The sequence below is a fragment of the Condylostylus longicornis genome, unplaced genomic scaffold (assembly GCF_029603195.1).
Source record: "Condylostylus longicornis isolate FDR11 unplaced genomic scaffold, ASM2960319v2 ptg000105l, whole genome shotgun sequence".
NCBI lineage: Eukaryota > Metazoa > Arthropoda > Insecta > Diptera > Dolichopodidae > Condylostylus > Condylostylus longicornis.
The window spans coordinates 427,447-448,225 of record NW_026578073.1 but is presented as its reverse complement, the minus strand read 5'-3'; the positions used below and the strand labels follow the sequence as shown (position 1 = coordinate 448,225).

Below are 20,779 nucleotides of genomic sequence, written 5' to 3'. Positions count from 1 at the left end.
ATAGGTTTTAATTCAGCAAACTTTATTTTTAATAAAAATTAGATTAATATATAAAAAAGATTAAAAATACAGCAATCCCTCCTATGACGTAATTTTTGGGACCGAAAAATTTTTACGTTAAGTGAAATTACATTATAGGAGGTCCAACTAAACTAATATGACTAATATGTATGTACATACATATGTATGTAAGTACTTGATATTTGCCTAAACTAGTAAATTGTCTGTTGGTAAAGAAAGAAATTTAAATTAAAAAAAAAATAGATTATTGCATATTAAATTATTTTAAAATTACGTAAAACGAGGTAAAAATTACATTAATTGAAAATAGGTAGGAAAAATAAAATTTACATATATCGAAATTATATAGTAAGAGGTTACGTTATAGGAGGGATTGCTGTATACAATTACACGTTGATGCTATTCATATATATAGATAGTTATTCTCACAGGTACACACAAATCCTTGTAAGACGTATTCTCTTTTATCTTACAGGTAATAAGCCTATAAACTTTTAGCTTATAAGAAATGTAAATTTAAAATTATCATACTTTATAATATTTCTTTAAATTTTTTTAAATCGTAAAAATGTTAAATTAGGGAGAAAACGAAATTAAAAAATTTAAACTCTTTAGATTAGTTATTGTTACTATTTAATCATTCCTTTTATAAGTTAAGCCAAAATAGATTAACATACGTCAACTTTAAAAGATTTTAATTTAAAAGCTCTCATATTTATTTTAATTTAAAAGCTGAATACTCTCTAAGATTTAAATATTTTGAATTTTAAACTACCTATTTAGATATAAATTTTTTATTTCTAAACCGTTTCTTGTAACAAAAGATTTGCAGTGTTTCCATTTGCAATACATATAGAAAGTTTTTTAAATATGTACATTATGTATAGTTAATTGTTCTGGTTCTTTTAAATTAGAAAATGATCTTTTTAATATTCTTTTTCATGAATATTTCAGTTCTTTTTATTAGAAAATGATTTTCTTAATATTTTTTTCCATGAATATATCAGTTCTTTTTATTCGTTAATAAAATGCAAAACAAAGAAAAGTGAACTAATTGTAAAAGAACTAGAATGAACGCGAATACAAACATTTCGTTCATTTTTTTGTATTTTTTTTTAGGTAGTCTTCTTGTTCGGTCACTTTTATTTGTATTGTATTTATATTAGGAAACTGAATCGGTCAGTTTTGTGTGTACAGTATTTCATTTATTTTAGTTTTCGTTCGATTTTATCAATATTGCATAAATTTCTTTTGAAAGGTTATATAATATTAATACCGAAAAAAACAAGGAAAAATATAAAATGAATATAATGTGATTGAATGAATCATTCAGTGAACGATGAATGATTCATTTTTGAAGAAGTGAACTAATCAGGTAGTTCAATGAAGTGATTCGTTCTTTAAAATTAGTTTGTTCGCGAAAGACACATGACTATTGTGAACTAGTTAAGTACACATTAATTTTATTTATTGCAGATGAAAAATAGGAGTAGGCTTTGTAATGTTGAATAAAAATTTTGATGAGATTGAGTAAAGTACTACTTTTAAAATTTTACTGAACGGCGTAAAAATACATAGAATTATATACATACATATTTGATTTTTATCCAACGTTTATATGAGTAATATGAATTAACTCTCATATGCATGCTAGTGTCTGAATGAGTGCATAGACAATTTTCAAGTTCAAATTTTCGGGAAGTTTGAGTGAAAAGGAAGCAACTTTCAAAAACTTCAAATTGATATATTGTTTCAAAATTTAATTTGGAAATTCGCACAAACATATAAATGGAAATTGAAAAAATGTTTGATGTAATATTTGTAATAGAAGGCACCGCTATAAATGGAGCATATATGAACGATTTAAAAACAAATTATTTAATTCCGGCTCTTGAATATTTTTCTCAATCTCTGTTTGAAGAAAAAGAATACTTTACTTCAGAGAAAAGTGGTACTTACTTTTTTATTATTTTTCAATTTCAATTTCTAATAAAAATATATTAAGCTATGTTTTACGGCATAGTTTTGTATAAAACAGCTCAATCTATGCCAAATAACTCAACTGTAACATATGGACCTTTTACAAACCCTCAAAAAGTAATAAATGTGCTCGACAAATTGGACATGGCAGGAGGGGGTAGTGAATCTAATGCTAATTTAGCGGAGGGGTTAGCCACCGCCTTGGTTTGTGACAACATCAAAGGATATTATGTTTTTTTAACATTTTTTTTTTCTCTTTTTAATAGTGCTGCTTTGATGACTTAAAAATTTTACGACATCCAAATGATATAAATCTACAAAAACATTGTATACTTATTTGTAATAGTACGCCCTATTCAATGCCCGTTTTGGAATGCTATCAACATGAAGGAAAATCGGTTGAGCAATTGGCCACGATGTTTTACGAGAAAAAAATAAATTTTTCTATAATATCGCCAAGAAAAATTCCAATTTTGTTTAAACTTTTCGTAAAAGCCGATGGAGATTTGCCTTTAACTGCAAAAAATTTTTGTAAAGATCCACGACACTTAGTTCTTTTAAAAGGTTTTAATCTTAAAGAAAGATCGTCAAGTCCAAATATTAATGCAAATACGGTGCAATCTCAACAAGCGCAACAAATGTCTTCAATTTCAGGAGCTGTAAGCCCAATGGCTCAGAACCAAATATTGAATTCTAATGTAATCGAAAATAGTCAAATAAATTCAATGGCATCCAGCATGCCGAATTTGCAGCAGTCACAAGGACAACAACAAGTACACTCTGTGATATTAACTCAGCAACAAGTTCTTCAACAGAATCATAATTTCAATTCAAATATTCAGCCAGTCAATCGTTGGTTATTTCAAAATCCGCCTAGAGGGTCTTTTAATCAGATGTCGATAAGTTCAGTTGCCACAGGTAAATTCTTGTTCTCAAGTAATAACTGCCTCCTTAGCTTAATTATTTGCAAGAAAATGTAAACTTTACAAAGCAGTTTTTTCATAAAAATTAGAAAAAATGGACTTCATATTTCAATTTAAAAGCTGCTATAAAGACACAAAATTTTGTCTTTTGTGGTCACGCAAAGATTTTAGTAAAAATAAAACTGTTTCTACGCAATAAAAAATCAATTTATAAATCAACGATTGATTTTAAAATTAAATGGCAAAGATCAAAATATATTTTAAAAGTAACTAATGGTTCTAAAAGAGAAACGTTTTCTTATTTCCAATTATTTTTTGTATTGGATGTTTGGTTACTGCTAAACTAACGTGCTTTTACATTTTTTAATGCCTTACAAGCTTTGTAAAATTTTATCAAATTTGAGATAAAATTTTGTCTTTTTTTTAAAAGTATATAAAATATTTCTGCTTTTTTTAATGTACATGTTATGTGAAGTAATTATGTAGTATTTGTAATGTTATCGTACTATATAACAATTTCGTGTTATTTGAAAGAGTGCCTAAAGTCGTTATACAGGGTGTGTCGCATAAGGTGGCAAATAATTTCAGAGGAAAAAAGTAGGTGCCGGACCTCTCCTGCATATATATAAATGCTTATAACTTCGGAACCATACATACAAAGTTATCATTGGTTTGTTTTACAAGTGATTGTTCTTTATTTTTGGTCTTACAAACAATTTGAATTGAGCTATAGTTCAATACAGCTAGAAGAGATACAGCTCGTCAAAATTAAAATTTTTGTTTATTTTTTCTTAATTTTTTTTTTATAAAACTCGAAATTTATCGAAAATTTTTGTTACATATTTTTTTTTTTTTCGATGCACTAGTGCTGCAAATCAAAACAGCTGTATAACGATATATATATACATCTTTCTGTTTTAAATTACAGAAATTTTAACAATTTTGCTATAATGTTTGTAACTAAGGAAATATTTTTAATTTTGTACGTTTAATAAGCTATATACAATACAATACTATATTGTATTGAACACAAAAATTACTCAAATTGAACGTATCCCCTTCTTTTAGCTTTAATATTTTTTCTATTTTTTCTCTAAAAATTATTGATTTGTCTCAATTTAATAGTTTTTAATAACTTTGGAGTAATTTTTTTATTTAAGAAAGTACAAAATGGATTAATCTAGAAAAACAAAACAGCTATCTATAAACCTATGCGCCATACATACATGCATATTTAAAAAAGCAATTACGTTATTCTACTTAATTATGTATTCCCTATATTTTGTTGTAATATTTGAAATAACATAACAGCAATAGATTTTATACGACACAGAATCTAAATATCTAACTTATTATTTACATGGGTATATGCAAACCTTGCTTGATATTAAGGCACGGCTGACCGAAATACAATCCCAGACCCAGATCCCAAAGGGCTTAGGTAGACATACAATTTTTAGTTTTGCTATTACTCCTTGACTGCAGTTGCTCCTAGAGTGCGCGGTTGCACATAATCCTATGGAATATAAATTAACAATCAAACAGTTGCAAAACTAATAACCGCATGTCTGCCTGAGCCCAAAGGGCTCAGTTCATAGGTGACAGTTCATAGCTGACAAATTTACCCATTTTCTAATGGACGTTATGATGGCCCTTTTTAACACCATAAATTTACTACACTTTCCACTTTTTGTAAATTTTAGGTTAGGAAAAATTAAAATTCAATCCTTTTCTATTTGGTTATTACTAACATTTTTGTAGTTATAGAACATCATTAAAATCTTGATTTCAAAAAAACCTTCCAGACTCTGTTAATTTTTTTAAGATTTTGATAAAATGCTAAACTACAATAAAACAAGTAAAAACACCCTGCACCTTTCGTTATTGTGTAGCGATTACTCGAACCTGTGAAATCATTCTATAGAAACTTCACGGACATGTCTGACCTATAATTGGACATCCGACTGCCAAGTTTCATGAATCTGATTTTATAATTTTTCCAAATATTTAAAATTAGCTTTTGGAGTTGTATGGCAAGTACCTGAACCTGTCAAGCAATTCCATCAAAACTTCACAAATATATCTGATCTATAATCGGACATACAACTGCCAAGTTCCATGAATCTGACTTTATTATTTTTCCAAATATTAAGAATAAGCCTGTCAAGCAATTCCATCAAAACTTCACAAATATATCTGATCTATAATCGGACATACAACTGCCAAGTTCCATGAATCTGACTTTATTATTTTTCCAAATATTAAGAATAAGCTTTTAAACTTGTATGGGAGCTACTCGAACCTGTCAAGCAATCCCACCAAAACTTTAGAAATATGTCTGACCTATAATTGGACACACGACTGCCAAGTCTCATGAATTTGACTTTATTATTTTTCTAAATATTTAAAATAAGCTTTTAGACTTGTATGGGAGCTACTCGAACCTGTTAAGCAATTCCACCAAAACTTCAGAAATACGAGTATATCTGACCTATAATTGGACACACAACTGCCAAGTTTCATGAATCTGACTTTATTATTTTGCCAAATATTTAAAATTAGTTTCTGGAGTTATATGGCAGTACCCGAACCTGTCAAGCAATTCCTCTAAAACTTCAGAAATATATTTGACCTATAATTGGACACATGACTGCCAAGTTTCATGAATCTGACTTTATTATTTTGCGGGATATAAAAAATTTGCTGTTGGAGTTGTATGGCAGCCTCCCGAACCGGTGCAGCTATCCCATTATAATTTTTAGAGCATGTGTAGAATATAACTGGACACATGTATACAAAATTTTATATTTATAGCTTTATTAATTTTTGAAATATTTAAAATAAACTCTTTAAGTTGTATGGCAGCTACCCGAACCCGTTGTCAGAATTAGTCCAATAACAATAGGGTTCGCCCTTGGCACAAAAGAAAAAACTTGTGAAAGTTTGGTGTCGATTGCATTATTCGTTTTTGAGTTATCGTGTGATCGGACGGACGGACGGACGGACATGTCTAAATCGACGCAGAATTTTACACTGAGCAAGAATATATATATATGTCCATACCGCAGATGACACTTTAAAGTAGTTACAACCTCCATACCAAAGTTAATATACCCTTCACGAAGTGCAGGGTATTGATTTAGATTGACGATAATAGTAAAATTCATGCACTATGCCAAATTTGTTTTAACTTATGCAAATTTGCAACTTTCGCATTTTTACATAGTAGTCACCAGGACTAGGTACTAAATCTCAGGGGTTTCAAAGTTAGGAATTTTAAAAAATTTTCATGAAAATTCTGCTTTTTCAAGTCTTTTTACTTATAACTTCCGTTCCGAAAAAGATATTAGCTTCTAACATGTAGTTTTTTAAAAACGTAGAAAGGAGCTTAAAACCAACTTGATTTTGTAATTTATGTAGTTTCCGAATACCAAGCATTCGAACTTAAGAAACTTAAATTTTCCCCTTTTTTTTGCTTTTTTTTTAGTTTTCTCTAACCTCGCAACTTTTTGTAAAATTTTTAGAAACTTTTTACACGGAGTTTTGCCCATTTTCTTAGGCTTTAATTTAAATCCTCGAACCTTTTATAGTAAAGGAAATATAGCACAAATCTTTTATAGCACAAAGGAAATATAGAAAAAACATTTTATGTTAAAGGAAATATAGCACAAAAACCACTTCTATGTCAAAATTTTGAAATCCTCAGTAAAATGTACAAACCCACAAAATTGTCACTATTTTTTATTTATACTCGTATTGATTTGAAGTGATGGAATTATCGATTTTTAATTTTTGATCAATATACTCATTTTAAAGCGATTTAAATTTAAAAAAAAGTAAATTTTAAAATTTTTGCTGAAATACAATAATTTTTCCAATTTTTGCTTTAAATGCTCAAGCTGCACAGATATTCCACAAGCAAAATAAGCTGGACGAAATTAAATACATATTTGAGCTTACTCCGGGAATCTTCGGTTACTTGTTTAGTTTACAGCATCCCTGAACGAGTTTATTTGTAGAGAAAAGTTCCAAGAAAATTCAACAATAGCGATTTTTCTCAAAAATTTATTGTATTTCAACGAAAATTAGATTTTTTATCAAAATAACGGTTCTTAAAAATGTTAACTATTTTTTAAAATGATTATTGCGACCTAAAATCAATAAAAAACAAAAATAGTGAGAATTTTTTTAATTTTCTACATTTTTTTAGGTTCTTTAAAATCTTGACATAGAAATGGTGTTTCTGCTATATCTTCTGTACCATAAAAGAGTTTTTAACGTTTGAGGAAATTTGTTTTAGCCGTTAGGTAAAAAAAATTTCAAAATTTCAAAAGATTTTGTCTTATTAGAGCAAACTAAAATAATAAATAGGGAAAAATTTAATTTTTCCTATAATTCGAATCCTTGGTATTACGAAAGTACATAAAATACAAAATGGAGTAACATTTTGATTTTAAGCCCTTTGCTAGACCTTTTAAAGCTGTTTGTTTAAAACCCGTATCTCTTTCGATACAATCAAAAAAACTTCGAGAAGCAGATATTAAATGAGAATTCGTTAAAATTCCTGTAACTCGCAAAACTTTGAGATTAAGCACCTAGTCCAGAACAAAAGTTTTACTCATTTAACCTCCCTAAAGAATTGTATATGTGTTGTATACTTTTCTAAATCTTCTGTATATTTGTACTAGAAGCCCCTTGTGCGAATTGCACTAATTTCAAATATTTTTGAAAGTATTAGAACAAAATTCACACGTTGAGTTTCATTATATAAAGTTAATAATATAATTTTTAAAAAAAAAATTGTTACAATAGTTAAGTACATAAATATGTATGTATATATTTTTTTAAAGCTTCCTAACTAATTTTTTTAAGCTTTCTATATGAATTGAATAATATTCAAATTTGTGGTTTGGCATATAGAAACACATAATTATTAAATCATGGGGGAAACATAAGAAATAAATTTTTCAAATAAAGAAAAGGTTTAGGCATAAATAATATAATATTTTTATTCAAATATATGTATGAACATTAATGTATTAGAATTGAACATTTTAAAATTTTTTGTTCAAAAAATTTGAAATAAAATTTTAAGCAAAAACGTACATAATTATGAATGTATACCTATTTTTTTAAAACTGCGGGTGAACATATAGAAATAAGTTTCTCAAATAAAGAAAAGGTTTAGATTTGGTAAATTCTTAAACGTCAAATTTTACAAAATCTGAGTTGTCTGAGTTTACGGATACTCTACTACGTCTTTACTCTCAGTCAAAGTTTAAATTCTTAAACGTTTAAAAAAAGTCAATTAAGCGTCAAAATTGTAGATTTTTTTTTTTACATGCAGACAGTCTGACGTAGTAATTCAGTAAATAAATTTGATGTGTTGAGTGACTATCATTACGTTAAAAATAATATAAAAAATATTTTTATTGTTAATTTTTAATATGTAAGTATAAAATTATTTTAAATCTAAAAAAAAATTTTTTTTTGTTTTGACGTTTACGGATGATCAAAATTCAAAGTCAATTACGGGTAAAAAGTTTACTAGATTTCTGTCCGTAAAAGTTTTAGTTTCAGACAGTTTGCAGACTAAAATCAAAATTTTGACGTTAAAGAATTTGCGGTAAAATAAAATAATAATTGTATTCAAATATATGTATGTACATATGAATGTAGTTTTTCAAATAAAGAAAAGGTTTAGGCAAAAACAAAATAATAATTTTATTCAAATATATGTATGTACATATGAATGTATTAAAATTTAGCATTTTACAGTTTTTCGTTTGGAACAATAATAATAAAATTCTAACTACATACGTACATATATATTGTATGTATATTTTTTTAAAGCTTGCTGACGAAACGTAATGTTCAAAACAACAACAAATGAAATATTGATATTCAGATGCCACAAAACATCTGATGTCTGATAAAAGCTGAAATTTATTTACGTTAAGATTAATTCGATTATGCGAACCAAAAATATGTGAGATCATTATATTTTCAAATATTATTTATTTCCCGGTTTGTGTTTCTAATTATAAAAAGTATAAAAGAAAAACGTGCTTTTGTTATACAAAAATTTTTTCAGAAAATCTTAAAATAGAGCTATTTCGGGGCTAAAAAGTTCCAATGTCAGATTTTTCTGGGACCCTAGAGGCAAAACTCTACCTAATGCCTTTTGTCCCATGTCTCTAGCCCTTCTAGAAGTACCCGTACTTTTTACCACCTGAGAAGTAGCTATACATATATAACTAGTCGTGTGTGCTTGCATTGCAAGCCTTGCAAGTATGATGCCTGTAGTTTTGAAATTGTGTTCCATTCTGTGGCTGAGATATTTTAAGTTTACTTTATTTCTTCAAAAACACACCCATAATATACATATAGATATGTTTTTTCCTGATAAATAATAAGATAAAACTTAAAACTTAAAATAAAAAAGTTCTGAGAAATAATTACCCAAAAATACATAATTAAACAAATAATTAGTTCCTTTGAAATCTAATACCTTTTGAGTAATTTATTTTAAAACTTCACTTTGAGTTATGTCGCATAAAATCGTAAAATACCTTTTACAATAAACACTTCAAGCCATAAATTATTGTTAATTATAAACTACAATTCATGCACGTATGTATTTGAAGTTTATAATACATGCGAATAAAACGCGTGACTGTAGAGTGAGTTAACACCAATACTAACGTATATAGGGTAATACGTATTGCATACGATTTCTATGCGTATTTTTGACATTTTTGGGCACCAAACTTTGTTAAAACATTTTCATACAGGTCTTTTACATGATTGCATATGAATGCTGTATCGATTACTTTCCGATTGTACCTTAGTATAATTGATTATACCTTTGTAGCAAATCGCAAAAAGAATACATATATATATAAGTAAATGTGTATGTAATCGTACATGCTATAAAACTATATGTAGATATTATTAATTTTTTGTTTTCTTGTTATACTCGTAACTCACACTTATAGAATTTAACTTATTACGAATATATATGCCATCAAAATTATACAAACATTACCCCCATAAGGATGTAGTACCATTTTGTAAAAAAATGGACCAAAGTATCTTTGGAGGGGTGAAGGGAGACGGCGGACGGGTGGAATTCTTGCTTTTTCTGGTACCCTAGAGGCAAAACTCTACCTAATGCCTTTTGTCCCATGTCTCTAGCCCTTCTAGAAGTACCCGTACTTTTTACCACCTGAGAAGTAGCTATATATATATAATGTAAAATAGGATGGTTTTTGAAGAGTTATACGAAATATGAATAAAATATAGAATTATTAAGAGAAATTCAAGGTACTGCGTAGCCTAGTGGTTAGCGTGGTAGTCTCATAGCCAGAAGGTTATTGGATCAATGCTTGCCTGGATGTTGTATTTTTCTTTTTTTGGATTATTTTAAAAATTTTTTTTTTATTTTGTTTAAATTTTGTATTTTATTTTTTTTTAATATATAACAGAAAAATGTTATATAAAAGTTTAAAGAAAATTTCCAAAAAAATATTCTTATAATAGTTTGGAAAAATTCGCAAAAATTTTAAGTACATAAATATGTATGTATGTATATTTTTTTTAAAGCTTCCTGAGTAATTTTTTTTAAGCTTTCTATATGAATTTAATAATATTCAAAACTGTAGAATATATAGAAATAAATTTTAAACGCATAATTATTAAATCATGGGAGTAAACATACAAAAATTAATTTTTCAAATAAAGAAAAGGTTTAGTCAAAAACAAAATAATAATTTTATTCATATATATGTATGTATGTATGTATGAATATATGTGTGTATGTATATATGAATGGATTAGAATTGAAGATTTTGAAATTTTTCGTTCTAACATATGAACGTATGTACATATGAATGTATTAGAATCGAAAATTAAAAAAGAAACAAAAACAAAATAATAATTTATGTATGTAAAAATATATGTATGTATGTATATATGAATACATGTGTGTATGTATGTATATATGAATGGATTAGAATTGAAGATTTTAAAATTTTTCGTTCCAACATATGAACGTATGTACATATGAATGTATTAGAATCGAAAATTTTGAAATTTTGCTGTTGGAAAAATTATAAATAAAATTATAAATGCAAACATACATAATTATGAATGTATACCTAGTTTTTCTAAAACTGCGGGTGAACATATAGAAATAAATTTCTCAAATAAAGAAAAGGTTTAGGTTAAAATAAAATAATAATTGTATTCAAATATATATATGTACATATGAATGTAATTTTTTTAAATAAAGAAAAGGTTTAGGCAAAAACAAAATAATAATTTTATTCAAATATATGTATGTATATATAAATGTATTAAAATTTAGCATTTTACAGTTTTCCGTTTGGAACAATAAAAATAAAATTCTAACTACATACGTACATATATATATTCTGTATGTACATATATTTTTTTAAAGCTTGCTGACGAAACGTAATGTTCAAAACAATAACAAATGAAATATTAATATTCAGATGTCACAAAACATCTGATGACATTTATTTACGTTAAGATTAATTCGTTTATCCGCAACAAAAATATGTGAGATCATTATATTTTCAAATATTATTTATTTCTCGGTTTGTGTTTCTAATAATAAAAATAACGTAAAACGTATCATTTATTTGTTGGTTTGTGTTTCTAATTATAAAAAGTATAAAAGAAAAACGTGCTTTTGTTATACAAAAATTTTTTCAGAAAATCTTAAAATAGAGCTATTTCGGGGCTAAAAAGTTCCAATGTCAGATTTTTCTGGGACCCTAGAGGCAAAAGTCTACCTAATGCCTTTTGTCCCATGTCTCTAGCCCTTCTAGAAGTACCCGTACTTTTTACCACCTGAGAAGTAGCTATATATATATATATAATGTAAAATAGGATGGTTTTTGAAGAGTTATACGAAATATGAATAAAATATAGAATTATTAAGAGAAATTCAAGGTACTGCGTAGCCTAGTGGTTAGCGTGGTAGTCTCATAGCCAGAAGGTTATTGGATCAATGCTTGCCTGGATGTTGTATTTTTCTTTTTTTGGATTATTTTAAAAATTTTTTTTTTATTTTGTTTAAATTTTGTATTTTATTTTTTTTTAATATATAACAGATAAATGTTATATAAAAGTTAAAAGAAAATTTCCAAAAAAATATTCTTATAATAGTTTGGAAAAATTCGCAAAAATTTTAAGTACATAAATATGTATGTATGTATATTTTTTTTAAAGCTTCCTGAGTAATTTTTTTAAGCTTTCTATATGAATTTAATAATATTCAAAACTGTAGAATATATAGAAATAAATTTTAAACGCATAATTATTAAATCATGGGAGTAAACATACAAAAATTAATTTTTCAAATAAAGAAAAGGTTTAGTCAAAAACAAAATAATAATTTATGTATATAAAAATATATGTATGTATGAATATATGAATATATGTATGTATGTATATATGAATGGATTAGAATTGAAGATTTTAAAATTTTTCGTTCCACCATATGAACATATGTACATATGAATGTATTAGAATCGAAAATTAAAAAAGAAACAAAAACAAAATAATAATTTAAGTATGTATAAATGTATGTATGTATGTATATATGAATACATGTGTGTATGTATATATGAATGGATTAGAATTGAAGATTTTAAAATTTTTCGTTCCAACATATGAACATATGTACATATGAATGTATAAGAATCGAAAATTTTGAAATTTTGCTGTTGGAAAAATTAGAAATAAAATTATTAACACAAACACACGTTATTATGAATGTATACCTAGTTTTTTTAAAACTGCGGGTGAACATATAGAAATAAATTTCTCAAATAAAGAAAAGTTTTAGGTTAAAATAAAATAATAATTGTATTCAAATATATATATGTACATATGAATGTAATTTTTCAAATAAAGAAAAGGTTTAGGCAAAAACAAAATAATAATTTTATTCAAATATATGTATGTACATATAAATGTATTAAAATTTAGCATTTTACAGTTTTCCGTTTGGAACAATAAAAATAAAATTCTAACTACATACGTACATACATATATTCTGTATGTACATATATTTTTTTAAAGCTTGCTGACGAAACGTAATGTTAAAAACAATAACAAATGAAATATTAATATTCAGATGTCACAAAACATCTGATGTCTGATAAAAGCTGACATTTATTTACGTTAAAATTAATTCGTTTATCCGAAACAAAAATATGTGAGATCATTATATTTTCAAATATTATTTATTTCTCGGTTTGTGTTTCTAATAATAAAAATAACGTAAAACGTATCATTTATTTCTTGGTTTGTGTTTCTAATTATAAAAAGTATAAAAGAAAAACGTGCTTTTGTTATACAAAAATTTTTTCAGAAAATCTTAAAATAGAGCTATTTCGGGGCTAAAAAGTTCCAATGTCAGATTTTTCTGGGACCCTAGAGGCAAAACTTTATCTAATGCCCTTTGTCCCATGTCTCTAGCCCTTCTAGAAGTACCCGTACTTTTTACCACCTGAGAAGTAGCTATATATATATAATGTAAAATAGGATGGTTTTTGAAGAGTTATACGAAATATGAATAAAATATAGAATTATAAAGGAAAATTCAAGGTACTGCGTAGCCTAGTGGTTAGCGTGGTAGTCTCATAGTCAGAAGGTTATTGGATCAATGCTTGCCTGGATGTTGTCGTGTTTTTATTTTTTTGGATTATTTTAAAAATTTTTTTTTTATTTTGTTTAAATTTTGTGTTTTATTTTTTTTTTTAATATATAACAGATAAATGTTATTATAAAAGTTTAAAGAAAATTTCCAAAAAAATATTCTTATAATAGTTTGGAAAAATTCGCAAAAATTTTAAGTACATAAATATGTATGTATGAATGTATATTTTTTTTTAAAGCTTCCTGAGTAATTTTTTTAAGCTTTCTATATGAATTTAATAATATTCAAAACTGTAGAATATATAGAAATAAATTTTAAACGCATAATTATTAAATCATGGGAGTAAACATACAAAAATTAATTTTTCAAATAAAGAAAAGGTTTAGTCAAAAACAAAATAATAATTTATGTATATAAAAATATATCTATGTATGAATATATGAATATATGTGTGTATGTATATATGAATGGATTAGAATTGAAGATTTTAAAATTTTTCGTTCCAACATATGAACATATGTACATATGAATGTATTAGAATCGAAAATTAAAAAAGAAACAAAAACAAAATAATAATTTAAGTATGTAAAAATATATGTATGTATGTATATATGAATACATGTGTGTATGTATATATGAATGGATTAGAATTGAAGATTTTAAAATTTTTCGTTCCAACATATGAACATATGTACATATGAATGTATTAGAATCGAAAATTTTGAAATTTTGCTGTTGGAAAAATTAGAAATAAAATTATTAACACAAACACACGTTATTATGAATGTATACCTAGTTTTTTTAAAACTGCGGGTGAACATATAGAAATAAATTTCTCAAATAAAGAAAAGTTTTAGGTTAAAATAAAATAATAATTGTATTCAAATATATATATGTACATATGAATGTAATTTTTCAAATAAAGAAAAGGTTTAGGCAAAAACAAAATAATAATTTTATTCAAATATATGTATGTACATATAAATGTATTAAAATTTAGCATTTTACAGTTTTCCGTTTGGAACAATAAAAATAAAATTCTAACTACATACGTACATACATATATTCTGTATGTACATATATTTTTTTAAAGCTTGCTGACGAAACGTAATGTTAAAAACAATAACAAATGAAATATTAATATTCAGATGTCACAAAACATCTGATGTCTGATAAAAGCTGACATTTATTTACGTTAAGATTAATTCGTTTATCCGAAACAAAAATATGTGAGATCATTATATTTTCAAATATTATTTATTTCTCGGTTTGTGTTTCTAATAATAAAAATAACGTAAAACGTATCATTTATTTCTTGGTTTGTGTTTCTAATTATAAAAAGTATAAAAGAAAAACGTGCTTTTGTTATACAAAAATTTTTTCAGAAAATCTTAAAATAGAGCTACTTCGGGGCTAAAAAGTTCCAATGTCAGATTTTTCTGGGACCCTAGAGGCAAAACTTTATCTAATGCCCTTTGTCCCATGTCTCTAGCCCTTCTAGAAGTACCCGTACTTTTTACCACCTGAGAAGTAGCTATATATATATAATGTAAAATAGGATGGTTTTTGAAGAGTTATACGAAATATGAATAAAATATAGAATTATAAAGGAAAATTCAAGGTACTGCGTAGCCTAGTATTTAGCGTGGTAGTCTCATAGTCAGAAGGTTATTGGATCAATGCTTGCCTGGATGTTGTCGTGTTTTTATTTTTTGGATTATTTTAAAAATTTTTTTTTTATTTTGTTTAAATATTGTGTTTTATTTTTTTTTTATAAAAGTTTAAAGAAAATTTCCAAAAAAATATTCTTATAATAGTTTGGAAAAATTCGCAAAAATTTTAAGTACATAAATATGTATGTATGAATGTATATTTTTTTTTAAAGCTTCCTGAGTAATTTTTTTAAGCTTTCTATATGAATTTAATAATATTCAAAACTGTAGAATATATAGAAATAAATTTTAAACGCATAATTATTAAATCATGGAAGTAAACATACAAAAATTAATTTTTCAAATAAAGAAAAGGTTTAGTCAAAAACAAAATAATAATTTATGTATATAAAAATATATGTATGTATGAACATATGAATATATGTGTGTATGTATATATGAATGGATTAGAATTGAAGATTTTAAAATTTTTCGTTCCAACATATGAACATATGTACATATGAATGTATTAGAATCGAAAATTAAAAAAGAAACAAAAACAAAATAATAATTTAAGTATGTAAAAATATATGTATGTATGTATATATGAATACATGTGTGTATGTATATATGAATGGATTAGAATTGAAGATTTTAAAATTTTTCGTTCCAACATATGAACATATGTACATATGAATGTATTAGAATCGAAAATTTTGAAATTTTGCTGTTGGAAAAATTAGAAATAAAATTATTAACACAAACACACGTTATTATGAATGTATACCTAGTTTTTTTAAAACTGCGGGTGAACATATAGAAATAAATTTCTCAAATAAAGAAAAGTTTTAGGTTAAAATAAAATAATAATTGTATTCAAATATATATATGTACATATGAATGTAATTTTTCAAATAAAGAAAAGGTTTAGGCAAAAACAAAATAATAATTTTATTCAAATATATGTATGTACATATAAATGTATTAAAATTTAGCATTTTACAGTTTTCCGTTTGGAACAATAAAAATAAAATTCTAACTACATACGTACATACATATATTCTGTATGTACATATATTTTTTTAAAGCTTGCTGACGAAACGTAATGTTAAAAACAATAACAAATGAAATATTAATATTCAGATGTCACAAAACATCTGATGTCTGATAAAAGCTGACATTTATTTACGTTAAGATTAATTCGTTTATCCGAAACAAAAATATGTGAGATCATTATATTTTCAAATATTATTTATTTCTCGGTTTGTGTTTCTAATAATAAAAATAACGTAAAACGTATCATTTATTTCTTGGTTTGTGTTTCTAATTATAAAAAGTATAAAAGAAAAACGTGCTTTTGTTATACAAAAATTTTTTCAGAAAATCTTAAAATAGAGCTACTTCGGGGCTAAAAAGTTCCAATGTCAGATTTTTCTGGGACCCTAGAGGCAAAACTTTATCTAATGCCCTTTGTCCCATGTCTCTAGCCCTTCTAGAAGTACCCGTACTTTTTACCACCTGAGAAGTAGCTATATATATATAATGTAAAATAGGATGGTTTTTGAAGAGTTATACGAAATATGAATAAAATATAGAATTATAAAGGAAAATTCAAGGTACTGCGTAGCCTAGTGGTTAGCGTGGTAGTCTCATAGTCAGAAGGTTATTGGATCAATGCTTGCCTGGATGTTGTCGTGTTTTTATTTTTTGGATTATTTTAAAAATTTTTTTTTTATTTTGTTTAAATTTTGTGTTTTATTTTTTTTTTATAAAAGTTTAAAGAAAATTTCCAAAAAAATATTCTTATAATAGTTTGGAAAAATTCGCAAAAATTTTAAGTACATAAATATGTATGTATGAATGTATATTTTTTTTTAAAGCTTCCTGAGTAATTTTTTTAAGCTTTCTATATGAATTTAATAATATTCAAAACTGTAGAATATATAGAAATAAATTTTAAACGCATAATTATTAAATCATGGAAGTAAACATACAAAAATTAATTTTTCAAATAAAGAAAAGGTTTAGTCAAAAACAAAATAATAATTTATGTATATAAAAATATATGTATGTATGAACATATGAATATATGTGTGTATGTATATATGAATGGATTAGAATTGAAGATTTTAAAATTTTTCGTTCCAACATATGAACATATGTACATATGAATGTATTAGAATCGAAAATTAAAAAAGAAACAAAAACAAAATAATAATTTAAGTATGTAAAAATATATGTATGTATGTATATATGAATACATGTGTGTATGTATATATGAATGGATTAGAATTGAAGATTTAAAAATTTTTCGTTCCAACATATGAACATATGTACATATGAATGTATTAGAATCGAAAATTTTGAAATTTTGCTGTTGGAAAAATTAGAAATAAAATTATTAACACAAACACACGTTATTATGAATGTATACCTAGTTTTTTTAAAACTGCGGGTGAACATATAGAAATAAATTTCTCAAATAAAGAAAAGTTTTAGGTTAAAATAAAATAATAATTGTATTCAAATATATATATGTACATATGAATGTAATTTTTCAAATAAAGAAAAGGTTTAGGCAAAAACAAAATAATAATTTTATTCAAATATATGTATGTACATATAAATGTATTAAAATTTAGCATTTTACAGTTTTCCGTTTGGAACAATAAAAATAAAATTCTAACTACATACGTACATACATATATTCTGTATGTACATATATTTTTTTAAAGCTTGCTGACGAAACGTAATGTTAAAAACAATAACAAATGAAATATTAATATTCAGATGTCACAAAACATCTGATGTCTGATAAAAGCTGACATTTATTTACGTTAAGATTAATTCGTTTATCCGAAACAAAAATATGTGAGATCATTATATTTCCAAATATTATTTATTTCTCGGTTTGTGTTTCTAATAATAAAAATAACGTAAAACGTATCATTTATTTCTTGGTTTGTGTTTCTAATTATAAAAAGTATAAAAGAAAAACGTGCTTTTGTTATACAAAAATTTTTTCAGAAAATCTTAAAATAGAGCTATTTCGGGGCTTAAAAGTTCCAATGTCAGATTTTTCTGGGACCCTAGAGGCAAAACTTTATCTAATGCCCTTTGTCCCATGTCTCTAGCCCTTCTAGAAGTACCCGTACTTTTTACCACCTGAGAAGTAGCTATATATATATAATAATGTAAAATAGGATGGTTTTTGAAGAGTTATACGAAATATGAATAAAATATAGAATTATAAAGGAAAATTCAAGGTACTGCGTAGCCTAGTGGTTAGCGTGGTAGTCTCATAGTCAGAAGGTTATTGGATCAATGCTTGCCTGGATGTTGTGTTTTTATTTTTTTGGATTATTTTAAAAATTTTTTTTTTATTTTGTTTAAATTTTGTGTTTTATTTTTTTTTTAATATATAACAGATAAATGTTATTATAAAAGTTTAAAGAAAATTTCCAAAAAAATATTCTTATAATAGTTTGGAAAAATTCGCAAAAATTTTAAGTACATAAATATGTATGTATGAATGTATATTTTTTTTTAAAGCTTCCTGAGTAATTTTTTTAAGCTTTCTATATGAATTTAATAATATTCAAAACTGTAGAATATATAGAAATAAATTTTAAACGCATAATTATTAAATCATGGGAGTAAACATACAAAAATTAATTTTTCAAATAAAGAAAAGGTTTAGTCAAAAACAAAATAATAATTTATGTATATAAAAATATATCTATGTATGAATATATGAATATATGTGTGTATGTATATATGAATGGATTAGAATTGAAGATTTTAAAATTTTTCGTTCCAACATATGAACATATGTACATATGAATGTATTAGAATCGAAAATTAAAAAAGAAACAAAAACAAAATAATAATTTAAGTATGTAAAAATATATGTATGTATGTATATATGAATACATGTGTGTATGTATATATGAATGGATTAGAATTGAAGATTTTAAAATTTTTCGTTCCAACATATGAACATATGTACATATGAATGTATTAGAATCGAAAATTTTGAAATTTTGCTGTTGGAAAAATTAGAAATAAAATTATTAACACAAACACACGTTATTATGAATGTATACCTAGTTTTTTTAAAACTGCGGGTGAACATATAGAAATAAATTTCTCAAATAAAGAAAAGTTTTAGGTTAAAATAAAATAATAATTGTATTCAAATATATATATGTACATATGAATGTAATTTTTCAAATAAAGAAAAGGTTTAGGCAAAAACAAAATAATAATTTTATTCAAATATATGTATGTACATATAAATGTATTAAAATTTAGCATTTTACAGTTTTCCGTTTGGAACAATAAAAATAAAATTCTAACTACATACGTACATACATATATTCTGTATGTACATATATTTTTTTAAAGCTTGCTGACGAAACGTAATGTTAAAAACAATAACAAATGAAATATTAATATTCAGATGTCACAAAACATCTGATGTCTGATAAAAGCTGACATTTATTTACGTTAAGATTAATTCGTTTATCCGAAACAAAAATATGTGAGATCATTATATTTTCAAATATTATTTATTTCTCGGTTTGTGTTTCTAATAATAAAAATAACGTAAAACGTATCATTTATTTCTTGGTTTGTGTTTCTAATTATAAAAAGTATAAAAGAAAAACGTGCTTTTGTTATACAAAAATTTTTTCAGAAAATCTTAAAATAGAGCTATTTCGGGGCTAAAAAGTTCCAATGTCAGATTTTTCTGGGACCCTAGAGGCAAAACTTTATCTAATGCCCTTTGTCCCATGTCTCTAGCCCTTCTAGAAGTACCCGTACTTTTTACCACCTGAGAAGTAGCTATATATATATATAATAATGTAAAATAGGATGGTTTTTGAAGAGTTATACGAAATATGAATAAAATATAGAATTATAAAGGAAAATTCAAGGTACTGCGTAGCCTAGTGGTTAGCGTGGTAGTCTCATAGTCAGAAGGTTATTGGATCAATGCTTGCCCCTGGATGTTGTCGTGTTTTTATTTTTTTGGATTATTTTAAAAATTTTTTTTTTATTTTGTTTAAATTTTGTGTTTTATTTTTTTTTTAATATATAACAGATAAATGTTATTATAAAAGTTTAAAGAAAATTTCCAAAAAAATATTCTTATAATAGTTTGGAAAAATTCGCAAAAATTTTAAGTACATAAATATGTATGTATGAATGTATATTTTTTTTTAAAGCTTCCTGAGTAATTTTTTTAAGCTTTCTATATGAATTTAATAATATTCAAAACTGTAGAATATATAGAAATAAATTTTAAACGCATAATTATTAAATCATGGGAGTAAACATACAAAAATTAATTTTTCAAATAAAGAAAAGGTTTAGTCAAAAACAAAATAATAATTTATGTATATAAAAATATATGTATGTATGAATATATGAATATATGTGTGTATGTATATATGAATGGATTAGAATTGAAGATTTTAAAATTTTTCGTTCCAACATATGAACAT

General features: G+C 25.2%; 1 protein-coding gene across 1 annotated transcript in view; it reads left to right on the top strand.

The window, feature by feature from the left end:
* Positions 1-1,444: 1,444 nt before the first annotated feature.
* LOC129614170 (mediator of RNA polymerase II transcription subunit 25) overlaps positions 1,445-20,779 on the top strand; it is a 64,223-nt gene continuing 44,888 nt past the window's right edge. Inside the window, exons 1-3 of the mRNA XM_055528588.1 lie at positions 1,445-1,972; positions 2,027-2,205; positions 2,268-2,919. Of these exons, the coding sequence (XP_055384563.1) occupies positions 1,810-1,972; positions 2,027-2,205; positions 2,268-2,919 (994 nt within the window). The 5' untranslated portion in view covers positions 1,445-1,809. The remainder of the gene's footprint in view (positions 1,973-2,026; positions 2,206-2,267; positions 2,920-20,779) is intronic.